This window comes from Microcaecilia unicolor, unplaced genomic scaffold (genome assembly GCF_901765095.1).
Source record: "Microcaecilia unicolor unplaced genomic scaffold, aMicUni1.1, whole genome shotgun sequence".
Taxonomy (NCBI): Eukaryota; Metazoa; Chordata; class Amphibia; order Gymnophiona; family Siphonopidae; genus Microcaecilia; species Microcaecilia unicolor.
This window is the reverse complement of record NW_021963354.1, coordinates 26,060-39,488: the sequence shown is the minus strand read 5'-3', so window position 1 is coordinate 39,488 and position 13,429 is coordinate 26,060. Positions and strand designations below refer to the sequence as shown.

At 42.7% G+C, this 13,429-nt stretch overlaps 1 protein-coding gene across 1 annotated transcript in view; it reads right to left on the bottom strand.

Annotated features, from left to right (window-relative positions):
- Nucleotides 1-13,429, bottom strand: part of LOC115459243 (poly [ADP-ribose] polymerase 2-like) — a gene marked incomplete at its 5' end in the record, with an annotated part of 45,235 nt that overhangs the window by 6,037 nt on the left and 25,769 nt on the right. The window contains 4 exons of the mRNA XM_030189101.1: nt 1,752-1,850; nt 5,032-5,131; nt 10,935-11,062; nt 12,940-13,074. Of these exons, the coding sequence (XP_030044961.1) occupies nt 1,752-1,850; nt 5,032-5,131; nt 10,935-11,062; nt 12,940-13,074 (462 nt within the window). The remainder of the gene's footprint in view (nt 1-1,751; nt 1,851-5,031; nt 5,132-10,934; nt 11,063-12,939; nt 13,075-13,429) is intronic.

Below are 13,429 nucleotides of genomic sequence, written 5' to 3'. Positions count from 1 at the left end.
AATACCCAGCCCTTCCTCTTGCACCCTACATTCAATCTTTAACAGAACTATGGGGGCTGTTATCCAAATATCCAGGGACACCCAAACTTTAGCATTTAGGCCTCAGTCTCCCAGTTTCTTGGACTGCTGGCAGGCCTGGTTAGTCTAACTCTCGCTCTATTTGTGTCTCTGGCAATGCTAACGCAAAGGGAGAAATCAAAACGTGTTAGAGGTTGGGAAATACCACATAAATAGTAGTTTTAGGGCCAGAGCTTGTTTACAGTTGTGAATATCCAATAATCAAAACAAATCTTATAAACCATCAAGCTTCCCTTTCCAGGGTTCAGTGTGGTGTACGTGATTCATAGATAGGTAAACGTAACAGCAATTCATAAAACAATTTACAGAATAGTTAAACCCAATCATACTGTTTTCAGCTTCCTCCTAAAACTAAGAAAATTATAATCTATTCTAATAAAAAGGGGTAAAGACTTCCACAGGGAAACTCCTACAACAGAAAATACAGAATTAACCACTTTCCAAAACTGAGTTTTCTTATAAATGCAGACATAGAATCAATTGTTCATGTAACAATCGAACAGAACGACCAGTAAACAATGATGCAATGTTAAATCAGCAGTTCGGATGTAAATCCACATAAGATTTGAAAAAGCCAACAAATTTTAATTCTCTCAACTATAGGAAGCACTGCCTCATTTTAAAAAGAGTTTTATTTCCATAACCGATTGATATGTGGTGCATAAGTTAAAGAGGAGGAAAGGAACAGCCTAACAAGTCTGGCTTCAGATTCCACCGCGTCATTTACTATGTTACTATGTTAGTGAGGTAGAGGTATCAACACTTTGATTCCTGAGCCACAACATTTTGGTCTTTGGAGAATTTAACTTCAGCCTGTTCATCAAGGCCCAGTTTTGAATTGTATTCATTCCAGCTGTTACAGAACTAATCAAATCAAATCTCGATATAAAGCTGAGGCTGGTAGTAGCAACATAATGTCATCTGCAAAGGGTAATAATGTAAGTTCCTCCATCCTCAACCGTATATATTACCAAGAGACAACACAAAAATATAAAATCAGAGAAAGCAGAAATCCCCGAGGGACCCTGCAATCCAGAAAGCCATACTTAGACCCATTTAAATACAGTTCCAGAAATCGTTCCGGCAACAGAATATGAAGTAGATTCCCTACGCTGGTACCCACAGGACCTCAGCACAGAGTCTGCCTGAGTAAAACTGAAAAGACTCTACACGTTGTTGCTACTATTCACCACATCCAGTAAACTGAATACTCCATAGAACCACCACAGTGAAACTTTTTGTAAAGCTTTCCTTAGGGCCCTAGTAACTCCTGCCACCAATGATTAGCCATTATGGTCCTTCTCATTAGAGGCTCACAGAAAGGTTTGGCCAAGTTCCTGGAGAAAAAGTCCATAGTTTGCTACTAGGGAAGCCACTGCTTGCCCTGGTATGGGTAACATGGAATGTTGTTACCATTTGGGTTTCAGCCACTGCTGGAAGCAGGATACTGGGCTAGTGCACCATTGGTCTAACCCACTATGGCTGTTCTCATGTTCTTATGACTGGAGGAAGCAGCAGATCTAGCTCAAAAGTCGGCATTGTTCTATTACATTCCCTGAGCACTGGGGAATTTGTAACATGGCACAGCTGACAGACAAGAGACCTTAATATTTAAAAGCTGTTACCTAGCCAAATCATAGAATACAAAAAGATACCTTATGAGTGATATTTACCTCTGAGAGTAGCAGCAGCCCAACGTCTTTCTGTCTCGAAGCAAAGCAGTAGTTTGCACTCTTTGATGACATATCTGCGAAATAAATGCCTTTCCCAAACTGAAAGAGAGAAGAAGGTTGATGATAGGGCTTGTGCTAGAGTAACATGAGCAGGATACGTGGTGCATGGAACACATAGTATCAAGAACATAAGCACTGCCATACTGGGACAGATCAACAGTGGCCAATCCAGGTCACAAGTACCTGGCAAGATCCCAGAACAGTAAAACAGATTTTATGCTGCTTATCCTAGAAATAAGTAGTGGATTTTCCCCAAGTCATAGTAGATGACGGCAGAAAAAGACCTGCACGGTCCATCCAGTCTGCCCAACAAGATGAACTCATGTGTACACCTTACCTTGATTTGTACCCGTCTTTTTCAGGGCACAGACCGTATAAGTCTGCCCAGCACTATCTCCTCCTCCCAACCACTAGCCCCGCCTCCCACCACCGGCTCTGGCATAGACCGTATAAGTCATAATTGCTTATGACCTTATAGGAAATTATCCAAACCTTTTTTAAAACCCCACTAAGTTAACTGCTTTTACTCCATTCCCTGGCAACGAATTCCAGAATTTAAATTAGACGTCGAGCCGAGGGGCCAAGTGCAGATATATAGATGGGGACAAGAGTCAGCTAATAGAAGGGTGGCTAAACTCAAGGCAAGTTCTTTTAATAAACAAGATATAAGGAACTGGTCTAAGTTGCAATGTGTGTAGGAAGCTAGTCCAGGTGCAGAATGAGTGTATAGGCAGTCACCCTATGTATTAAAGGCTTGGGAGAAAAGCCAGAGTATCACCTGCTTCCTGAAGTAGAGGCAGTCTTGAGTTAGATATATAGCCCCTCTGGGAGTAAATTCCAGAGTGTGGGGGCTACTCTTGAGAAGGTTTGCTGCTGGGTATCACATCGTACAATTTCTTTTGATGAAGGTACAGACAGTGATGAGGACCTTAAAGGTGTGTAAAGGGCTTATTCTTTAACTACTCTTGCCCATTTTGTCTTAAGACCTTGAAAATCAAATAGAGTTTTAAATTTTCCCCAGTAAGGTACCGGTAGCTAGTGTAGCTTTCGCAGGAAGGGTGTAATGTTGCCACACCACTTGCAGCCTTCTATCAGTTGGGCTGCAGCATTCTGAATTAGGTGGAGCTCATACAAACTCCTTTTGGTTTGACCAGTGTACAGGGCATTACAGTAGTCTGGTCATGATGTTATCATGGCATGGATTACTGTGGTCAGACTGATCAATATACGGAGAGAGATTTCGTAGCTGCTGTGACAGAGACAATATTTAAAGGTTGTTTGAATTTGCGGAATCAGAGTGATGAGTCTAGCAGTATCCGAGATTCCTGACCTGTGATTTTAGGGGACTTCATACTTCCCAAAAGGTATTTGGCAGTCTGTTATTTGTCCACTTCTGTTAGGTACCCAAAGAATCTCCTTTTTGCTTGGGTTTAGGCAGAGTTTGCTGTTGTTTGCCCATTCCTGAGTTGCAGTTAGGAAGGCAGACAGTTTACTCAGAGCTGTGGGTAGATCTGGTTCCATGGGTATGAGTAGTTGCACATCATTGGCATAGATGTAGAATTTTATGCCCATCGAAAAAATGGGAGACAGTATAGATCCCTGTGTTTGGAGGCTTTTTAATGGTGTATTCATTATTGTTATGATATTCTCAATCTGCCTTTTCCTTGGACTCTGGCCGCCACATAGTTTCAGTCCAGTCATGTGAGCTTCCAGTGAGAATTCAGGTTTTATTTGGTCAAGGACAAATCTACTTGATTTCTTGGCTGTCCATAGTATTCCTAACAGTCATCTCCAGCATCGCAACTGAAATGCTTCAATGCTAGTTCTGTCCTGCTTTTTCATGGTCCAACTTTCACCACGACTTGAAAATCTTCTTCAAACCCTTCACTGTAGCCCTTCCAATTCCTATCCAGCAATGCACATTTTGACTACTGAATCTTTAGTTTCTGTTTTAGGCTCAATCATCAGCAACAATCTATGACTTCAATGTCTTCACCATCAATTCTGATGCTCATTTTTGCACCTTGTCATCACTTTTATCTTCTTTAGATTCAGTTTTAATCCCAGTTTTTCATGTGCTCTTAACTTTATCAATAAGGACCTCTTAAATCTTTTTCATTTTCAGCTCTTAGGTTAATGTCATCAGCATTTCAGAGGTTGCTGACATTCCTTCCTTTCATGGTCTTCTAATCTTGCTTCTCTTGTTATGTGTTATTCTGCATATAAATTAAACAGGGAGAGAGAATGCAGCCCTGTTGAACTGTGCACTACCCCTAAAATCACAGATTAAGAATCTTGGAATACTGCCGAGTTATCACTTACTTAGATCCTACAATTCAGCAAACCTCTGTTACCTGCAGCAACTACAAACTCTCTCCATACATTAAGATGAATCTGATCACAATGGTCCATACTAGACTACTTAATGCCTTGCATATTGGTCAGAGCAGCTCCGCAGTAAACAAAGAAACGAGGTGGCCTGTATGATGCTGTACAGAAAGCTGTGTATATGTAAAATTCCAAACCTAAGGGAAGCTGTTCCCCACATGGGCTCCATTAGAGATCACTTCTACCAGAAAACTGTAGAATACAATAGGTCATCTTAAAAACAAGAGGGGGAAATGACTTCGAAAGACCCAGGTGCTCAATTGAACTTGTCACTGATGTACTTTCAGCACTCAACGGGCCATTATATCAACATTTTTTTGTGTTCATCCATACACATGAACAATAAATTGATGCAAACTTATAAGAAAATCAAAAAGATGTATATATAGAGCGATTTAGCTTCTCATTTGATCCAGCTGGGGAGTTCTGCAGCTGGATTAAATGAGAAGCTAAGTTGCTCTATATAAAGTTTGCATCATTTCATTGTCCATATCTATGGATGAGCACAATATGATTTTTTGAGCAACCAAAAGTTGAGTTTTCAGGATACCCCTAATGAAAATGCAAGATGATTTGTATGCAAACTCATTAGGGCTATCCTGAAACCTGACCCATTGATGGCTCTTGAGGACTGGACAGGAGACCATGGTCCTATTCTGTTTGTCTGTGGAAAAAGAGGATGAACTTCAGGAGAAGCGGTGTGAAAACATATTTCCCCTTAGGCTGTATTCACTTGGTGCATGATCAGTTTAAAAGTGCTCACAAAGCTGATCAGATTGGCCAGGTTTGTAAAGTGCTCATTCCATGTAGGTGAGCTGATCCTGCTACTCACCATGTAGCCAGTGACAGGTGCTTCAGGTGGAGCCACACGCAGTCCTCTGCTCAGGATTCCCACCCAGTTAGATAAACGTGAGCCATGCCAGAGTAACAACCTGAGGAGAATACATAAAAGACTTGTTCAGCAGACAGAAAGATGCTTACCACTCAAACAACTACTGTGAGAATATGAAGACATGGTTTATTGCCCAGCTGGACATAAATGCTTTTCCAGCAATCTTACCCGAGACATGATGACTCTTGTGCTTCACATTTAGAATCCCCAATCCTCCCAGTTTCTTATCTCTAAACAAAACGTCTTTAGGAAGCTGAGGTTTGTATTATGCCAAATGAATTTACTCAAAAAGGATTGCAAAGAATTAAAAAAAGGGAACAGGCACAACCTGAAATAGATTAAGCAGCCTCGGTAAAACACATTCATCGTATGGCAGCAATACGACTGAACCAAGAGAGGGAGCAAATGCCATCTCACCAGATCCAATTGCACCACCCCTACCAACCGAGGGTAATTAGCTCCAAATAAAACCAAGTATACAGGAGTCAGCTGCCCACCTAAATATCTTAATTCCTCAGCAATCCTCCAGACCGTTCAAGACGCTTGGGTTATGCACTCCTACCAGCAGAGGGAGACTGAGAACACTAAAACTTCTTATACAAGTAGCCTGTGCCGACCTTCTACTAACCAGTATTTTCTCAGTCTCAGCAGAGGGTAGATGTGTGCGGCCTGTGCAGTGTATTCAGTCTGGTAGGCCCGTTTGGGGTTTCTAGGTTGGGTTGTAAATGTTAGAGAACCCACACTTGGATCTCTATTACAGGGTGTAAGTCCTAAGGGGCTTCTTATTCCCTGTGGGGTGTCACACCCGGGTGGCCGGGTCCCTCCCCCTGTGCTATTCCTCTGGAGGACTGCTTGACCTCGGCTACAGACCTCGTTCTGTACCCTTGAGGCACAGCCAAAGTTCAAATTAATGCTATGTCTTTCTGATTTAGTCATACTGATTTTAAATCTAGAAACACTAGAATAGAGAGATTTTGCTACTTTATTTTATTTATTTCAACAATTTTTATTGATAAACCAGCATGTTGAACAAATCCATCTACATCAATACAGTGTACATTGAATCTCAGTAACATGCCATATAAGAGCAAGAAACCATTGGCACAGAAATAACAATTTTCTCCCCTCTCCTTCCATCTCTCCCCCCTTCCCATCTCTAGGAGAAATAAACACAGCCTTATACCATAAACAAGAATCATAGTATAAGCCAGACAAACTGGCCACTGACTCAAAAAGGCAACAACAATAAAATCTTATGAACCTTGATCCAACCCAACTGAGCATTCCTCCCTCCTTCCCTCTCCCCCCTTATCTCTACAGGACTCCCCCCACCTGTGCCCCAAGAGGTCTGGACTGTTATGACCCCCCAGAGCAGTGGACGGAAAGCAATTTACCCCACTCTAATCCCACCCCTCCTCCCCTCCCCCTACAGTCTCGCTGACAGCTCAACAGGTTCAAAATAAGACTTCTTCCTCTTGATGACAAAGAGGCCAAGTAGGGATTCCAAATTTTCAAAAAACGAGATTTACGTTTAAAGGAGCCTTTTACTTCCCTTGCCTCCCAAGATACTAACAGGTGTACCATATTACGCCAATGCCAAAAGTCAGGCGGGGAGTCAGAGGTCCAGGTCTGCAAAATACACTTCCTTTCCAGCACACACAGCTTACGAAACATCAGTCTATTCTCTGCTGCAGGGCCTCAAAAGTCCCCCGGGCAATCCAGCACTAACTGGAGTGGGGAGCCGGCGACCCTACAAGAAAAAATTGACGCCAAGTAGTCAGTAATCTGGTGCCAAAATCGCCTTATCTCCACACATCCCCAAAACGCATGGAAAAAAGTGTTGTCCGTTAATTTACACTTTAAAACAAGTTGGTGATGGAATACCTCCCGCCCAAAAAAGCTGAACCTGGGATAAATAAGCTCTGTAATAGACACGAAAAGAGCACTTCCTATAAATAGCACTGCTAGTAAGGCGTGGGATACTCTTAATAGAAGCCAAAAAGTCCCACGAGTCCAACTTCTCACCCACGTCCTGTTCCCCTTTAAGTTTGATTTCATCTACCCCTTTGATTTTCCAGAACTGCCATAAGGCCTTATGCAACTCGGATATCGTGGGGGCACCCTCAGCAACTGTCTCAAAAAAAGTCTCGACGCTTGCCCCCATCGACAGGGACACCAGAGCCCCCATCGACAGGGACCGAATGTAATGCTTGACCTGACATATGCAAAAGTGTCTCCCCATCTAATACAGTCTGGACCTTTTAATTGATCCAAAGACTTCAACCCTCCCTCCATATCTAGGATATGTTCCAAGATTCTCAATCCCGACCGCTCCCACTGAATGAAGGTCGGATTATCCAATCCTGTGGGAAAAGCAGGGTTTCCTCTTATATGTAGTAGTTCAGTGACTTATGGGTCCCCTCCTAACCCTTTCACCAAAAACCTCCATACTTCCCTGAGAGGGCCTAAGAGCATGCTATCCCTAAAATATCTTGGAATCAAAGATCTCTCCACGTGCAGTACAGATAACAAGTTATATGGGGCAAAATACGCCAACTCGAATGCAAGAGATGTAAAGTAACTAGAGGAGTAGAGCCAATCTCGAACATGACATAATAGACATGCAATATTGTAAAGACTCATATTGGGAAGGCCCAACCCATCTTGAGACCAGTTACCCATCAAATGAGAAAAGCGTAGCTTTGCTTTCTTCTTAGCCCAGCAGAACCGCAAAACGAGATGATTGAAGCGCTGAAAGTCCTTTTGTAATAGCCACAGTGGCAAAATTTGTAACATGTACATCCATCTAGGAAAAATTACCATTCGCAAAAGGCAGACGCGCCCAATCAAAGGCAAGGGTAACGCCTGCCACTTCTCCAACTGCTGCAGAGTATTAAGTAGCATCTGGGTCACATTAAGCTGGTATAACTCCCTGACCTCCGAGGAAAGAAGTACACCCAGGTATTTGAAGGATCGTTCTGCCCACCGCAAAGGAAACTGCCCAGGCCAAGAGCGCTTAATCTCTAGGGAGCTAGCCAATGCCTCTGATTTATCCAAATTTAGCCTGAACCCCGCAAAGAGGGGCATAATTGAACGAAAACGCCTATCTCCATGGGCGTTTATCTCCAAGAACGGGTCCGTGAAGGGGTGGACCGAACCGTATTTTGGGAAAAAATAGACGCCCATGTTTTATTCAACAATGTGTGAGCTGGGCGTTTTTGTTGTTCAGCGATAATGGAAAATGAAAGCGCCCAGCTCAAAAACGAATAAATCCAAGGCATTTGTTCGTGGGAGGGGCCAGGATTCGTAGAGCACTGGTCCCCCTCACATGCCAGGACATCAACCGGGCACCCTAGGGGGCACTTTTACAAAACCAAAAAAAAAGGTAAAAGAGCTCCCAGGTGCATAGCACCCTTCCCTTGTGTGTTGAGCCCCCCAAATCCCCCTCAAAACCCACTGCCCCCAAGTCTACACCATTACTATAGCCCTAAGGGGTGAAGGGGGGCACCTACATGTGGGTACAGTGGATTTGGGGGGGTTGGACGACTAATAAGCATTAAGCAGCACATTAAGCAGCACAATTGTAACAGGTAGGGGGGATGGGCCTGGGTCCACCTGCCTGAAGTCCACTGCACCCCCTAACAACTCCTCCAGTGACCTGCATACTGCTGCCAGGGAGCTGGGTATGACATTTGAGGGTGAAAATAAAAAGTTGTGAAACATCATTTTTTGTGGTGGGAGGGGGTTAGTGACCACTGGGGGAGTCAGGGGAGGTCATCCCCGATTCCCTCCAGTGGTCATCTGGTCATTTAGGGCACTTTTTGGGGCCTTATTCGTGAAAAAACAGGGTCCAGGAAAAGTGTCCTAAATTCTAGCTAAAAACGCATACTTGTTTCCCATTATCGGTGAAATGCGCCCATCTTTGTTCGGCAGATAACCACGCCCCAGTTCCGCCTTCGCCATACCTCTGACATGCCCCCATCAACTTTGTCCGCATCCGCGACGGAGTGCAGTTGAAAACGTCCAAAAATCGGCTTTCGATTATACCGCTTTATTCGTTTTTGTGAGATAAACGTCCATCTCCCGATTTAGGTCGGAACTTGGGCGTTTTTCTCGTTCGATTATAAGCAGGAAAGTCACCAAATTCTCGAAAAGACTCCAAAAGTGCCCCCAATGAAACCTGCGGGTCAGTGAGAACAACCAAAAGGTCATCCGCAAAAGCTGCTAACTTGAAGCAACTCCCCACTGATATCTACCCCTTGTATATCCACATTAGAATGAACATCCTGAATGAGGGGGTCTAAGTAAAGAACAAAAATATGTCAGACCTTATAGACTTGCCTACCAGGAAGACAAAGAGATCAGCACGCACGTTCCTCAATCTCCATAACCCTAACTGCAAAGGACTAAAATATAAATCCACATACATGACCAGTTTCTCATACATCTGCACACAGATATGGAACGCACTACCGAAGGCCATAAAAATAACGCAAGACCTAACTATCTTCCGAAGGCTACTGAAAACAGATCTGTTCAAGAAGGCAGACCATAAACACCCATCTTAAACACCAAAAAATAAGACTTTACACGACTTAGACATAATTGAAATCTTATCACTTGACTGATCAACCTCCTTACCACTAATGAATAAGCATAACCACTTCAGTCTCTATGTCGAATATGGTCTCTCCATAGTCGATGACCTAAAGAATGATACAACCCAATTTCGTACTCAGGAACGTTCATGTATTACTATAATTTATTCTTCCTTAACATATATATGCACATGATATATATCTATACCATGATCTGTTCACGTATGTTATGTTACATGTATGTTACCATGTATGTATGCAACTTAACACATTACCATTTGTAATTCTGTTACCCGGAAATGGCAACCGCCATTACGGCAAATGTAAGCCACACTGAGCCTGCAAATTGTTGGGAAAATGTGGGATACAAATGCTACAAATAAATAAAATAAATAGAGATAATGGGCAGCCCTGCCTAGTCCCACATCTGATCAAAAAGTCATTAGAAAGTTGGCCATTGACCATCACCCTCGCCTGAAGAGAGGCATACAAAACCTTGAGCGCTTCTACGAACCACCCTGCGAAGCCATATACTCCCAGGGTAGTAAAAAAAAACTCCCACCGAACACGATCGAAAGCCTTCTCGGCATCAAAACTTATTGTTACTGCGGGTTTCTGGTGTAATTTCACCCATTCCAAGGAAGCTAATATACGTCTAAGATTTCTAGTGACTGAACGATTCTTGACAAACCCCACTTGTGAGTCATGAATAATATGAGGTAGCACCCGACTCAACCTGTTAGCCAAGATTTTGGCAAACAGCTTCACTGCATAATTCAGAAGGGAAATCGGTCGATACGATGCAGGCAAAGTGGCGTACTTATGTACTTATGCCTTCTACATGGATTTGGGAGCAATTGCTTGTTTTTGCCATGAACATAGTAAAGACAGTTTCCTTCACATATGATTTTTGTTATTTCAATATCTTACTGATTGAATTTTCAAAAAGAAAATAAGTTTCCAGGCATATGGATGTAAAGCCTAAAATCTCTGCAGGGAAACTGAAAATCGCTTCATTAGAAGGCAGTTTCTGGACATACTATATTTCACACTGTAGACATAACAGGCAGAATTTAAACTGAAAAATTCATAATATATCGGATGTTACCGGAGAAGCTTATAAGCTGCGTTAGAATATACCCAAATAAAACCATCAAAGTCAGAAAAGCATAACAGTGCAAATCACTCTTCTCCAGTTGGTCACATGGACAGCAACAGATTAGTAAGGTTAAGTGGGAAGATGACCTGTTTGCAAGCTCTTGTCGAAAGACCGTTTTCTCGCCTTTCTTCTCCATCTCAAATACATCCAGCAGGGTCATCGTGTAATCATTGTGCAATGCAGCATGGGTAGACTGTAAGTATCTATCAATCACCTAAGAAAAGGGATGAAACAACCACAAGATGAACAAAGAACATACACATTACCATACTGGAACAGACAGAAGGTCCATCGAACCCAGTATCCTGTTTCCAACAGTGGCCAGTCCAGTGTGCAGCAGCACCCAAAAAAAGCAAACAGGATGCTAGGAATTATTAGGAAAGGGATTACAGAATACTATAATGCCTCTGTATCTCGAAAAAGAGATATAGCGGAATTAGAAAAGGTTCAAAGGAGAGAGACCAAAATGATAAAGGGGATGGAACTCTTCTGACATCAGGAAAAGCTAAAGAGGTTAGAGCTCTTCAGCTTGGAAGAGATGGCTGAGGAGAGATATGATTGAGGTCTACAAAATCCTTAGTGATGTAGAACGAGTAGAAGTGAATTGATTTTTTACTCTTTCAAAAGTGCAAAGACTAGGGAACACTCAAAGTTACATGGAAATACTTTTAAAACAAATAGGTTTTAAAAAAAGGTTTGGACAAGTTCCTGGAGGAAAAGTCCATAGTCTGCTATTGAGATAGACATAGCGACGCCACCTGGGATTGGTAGCATGGAATGTTGCTACTATTTGGGTTTCTGACAGGTACTTGTGACCTGGATTGGCCACTGTTTGAAAGAGGATACTGGGCTAGATGGACCATTGGTCTGACCCAGTATGGCTGGTCTTATGCTCCCTTAGATCACACCAGAAAAGCAACCCTCAAACACACTTCCCTCTACCTCCCAAAGCCAAAGTTTTGCACTGTCTTGCTGCATTTTATTTAATAGATTTTAATGTCTGCTGTACTCTGATTTGTGCTGTTTCTCTTCATGTAACAACTTACGCATCGAGCTTCTCCTACATAAGCGCACAACTATGGAACAGATTCCCAAATGCTGTGAGAACAATCTGTGACCACTTAAACTTCAGGAAAGCACTTAAAACTCACCTCTTCAAAAAGGCCTATCCCACCGATCCAACATAGATCCCTGCACCCAGCGATACAACATAACTAATGATCGTACCGGACAACCTATAATCTTCACTCCTTTGACCCCACCTCATTGGACCACAATATAACTTTGTATCAGTTATCAACCGAATTGGCGAACACCTCTCTGGTACTACGTAAGCCACACTGAGCCTGCAAATAGGTGGGAAAATGTGGGGTACAAATGTAACAAATAAAATAAAAAATAAAAATGTAAGTCACTTAGATCCTACTTTTAGGGATTTAGCGACCAAGCAAGATTTTTATTAGATTAGCTCAGAGGCAGCATACCTGCGCACCCTCCATGCCTCCTTAAAAAGCAGACTTCAGTCTGGCAAGCGGGACAGTCTGTGACACTTCCATAGAAGCCCCCACACCTCCCTGCCTGAAGTTTCTAGAATTACTCACAAAGTTTTTAAACATTTTTTTAAACCCAGCAGTTTCCTCCTTCCAGCTCGGTCAGAACGAGGGCTGGGACCCCCCTTGTCATGAACAATTCAGTCAAAATTGTCCAGTATTATTTTCACTATTTCATATACCCTCACCTTCAGACATATTGTAGTGATGGTCCAGGGGAATCTAGACACCAGGTATCACTCTAACGCAGTAACCGTGACACTTTGTCTCTTCATGCCTAAATCAGCCTCTTTGTTGATTTGTTTACTGGAATCAGGGGAAGGAACTGATGTTTTCTGGCACTCAGCATTCACACCTGAGCTCTGGGAAGTGCATGTAACCAAACCCACAAATAGGGCAACACAGATGAAGAATATGATCCGAAACCACAAAGAAGTGGCTGTTATTGCTATCTGACCCATACTAATATGGTAGAGGTCAGTCCAGTTTTTCAGCAAGTGACTGGCTTTACTCCTCTAGCAGCCCCTAGGAAAATAATTACCTTAAACTCAGAAGAGCTGTGGTCCAGGGGCTGGAGACTGCAACCTAGTTTTTGATAGTTCTGGTCTAGAGGATGGTCAGGATTGCTTAGTTCCGATTTCACCAGTTTAACGGCAATCTCAATGTCACTCAGGGCCTGAAATAGAAAATTAAGCAATTCAACACGACAAAGAAAGGAAAACTGCTGGCCTATGACAGACGATCGTCAAGGATAGTGGGATATCAGGTGGAGCCCAATTAGAGAAATGACTCTAAAGCTCTAGTGAACAAATACAGGATGTCCCACAACACTACATTTGCATAACAGCTTGACGTGTTGGCTCAGGAAGTCTATTCCAGGCGTTTGGTGCAGCAAGATAAAAGGAACAGAAGGGTACAGATAAGAGAGATTTACCCGATAAAAAGGAGTGTAGGCAGAGATAGGAGTGGAGAGGTACTGAGGAACTGTAGAGTGAAGGCTCTTGTAAGTCAATAAGAGGAGTTTGAACTGT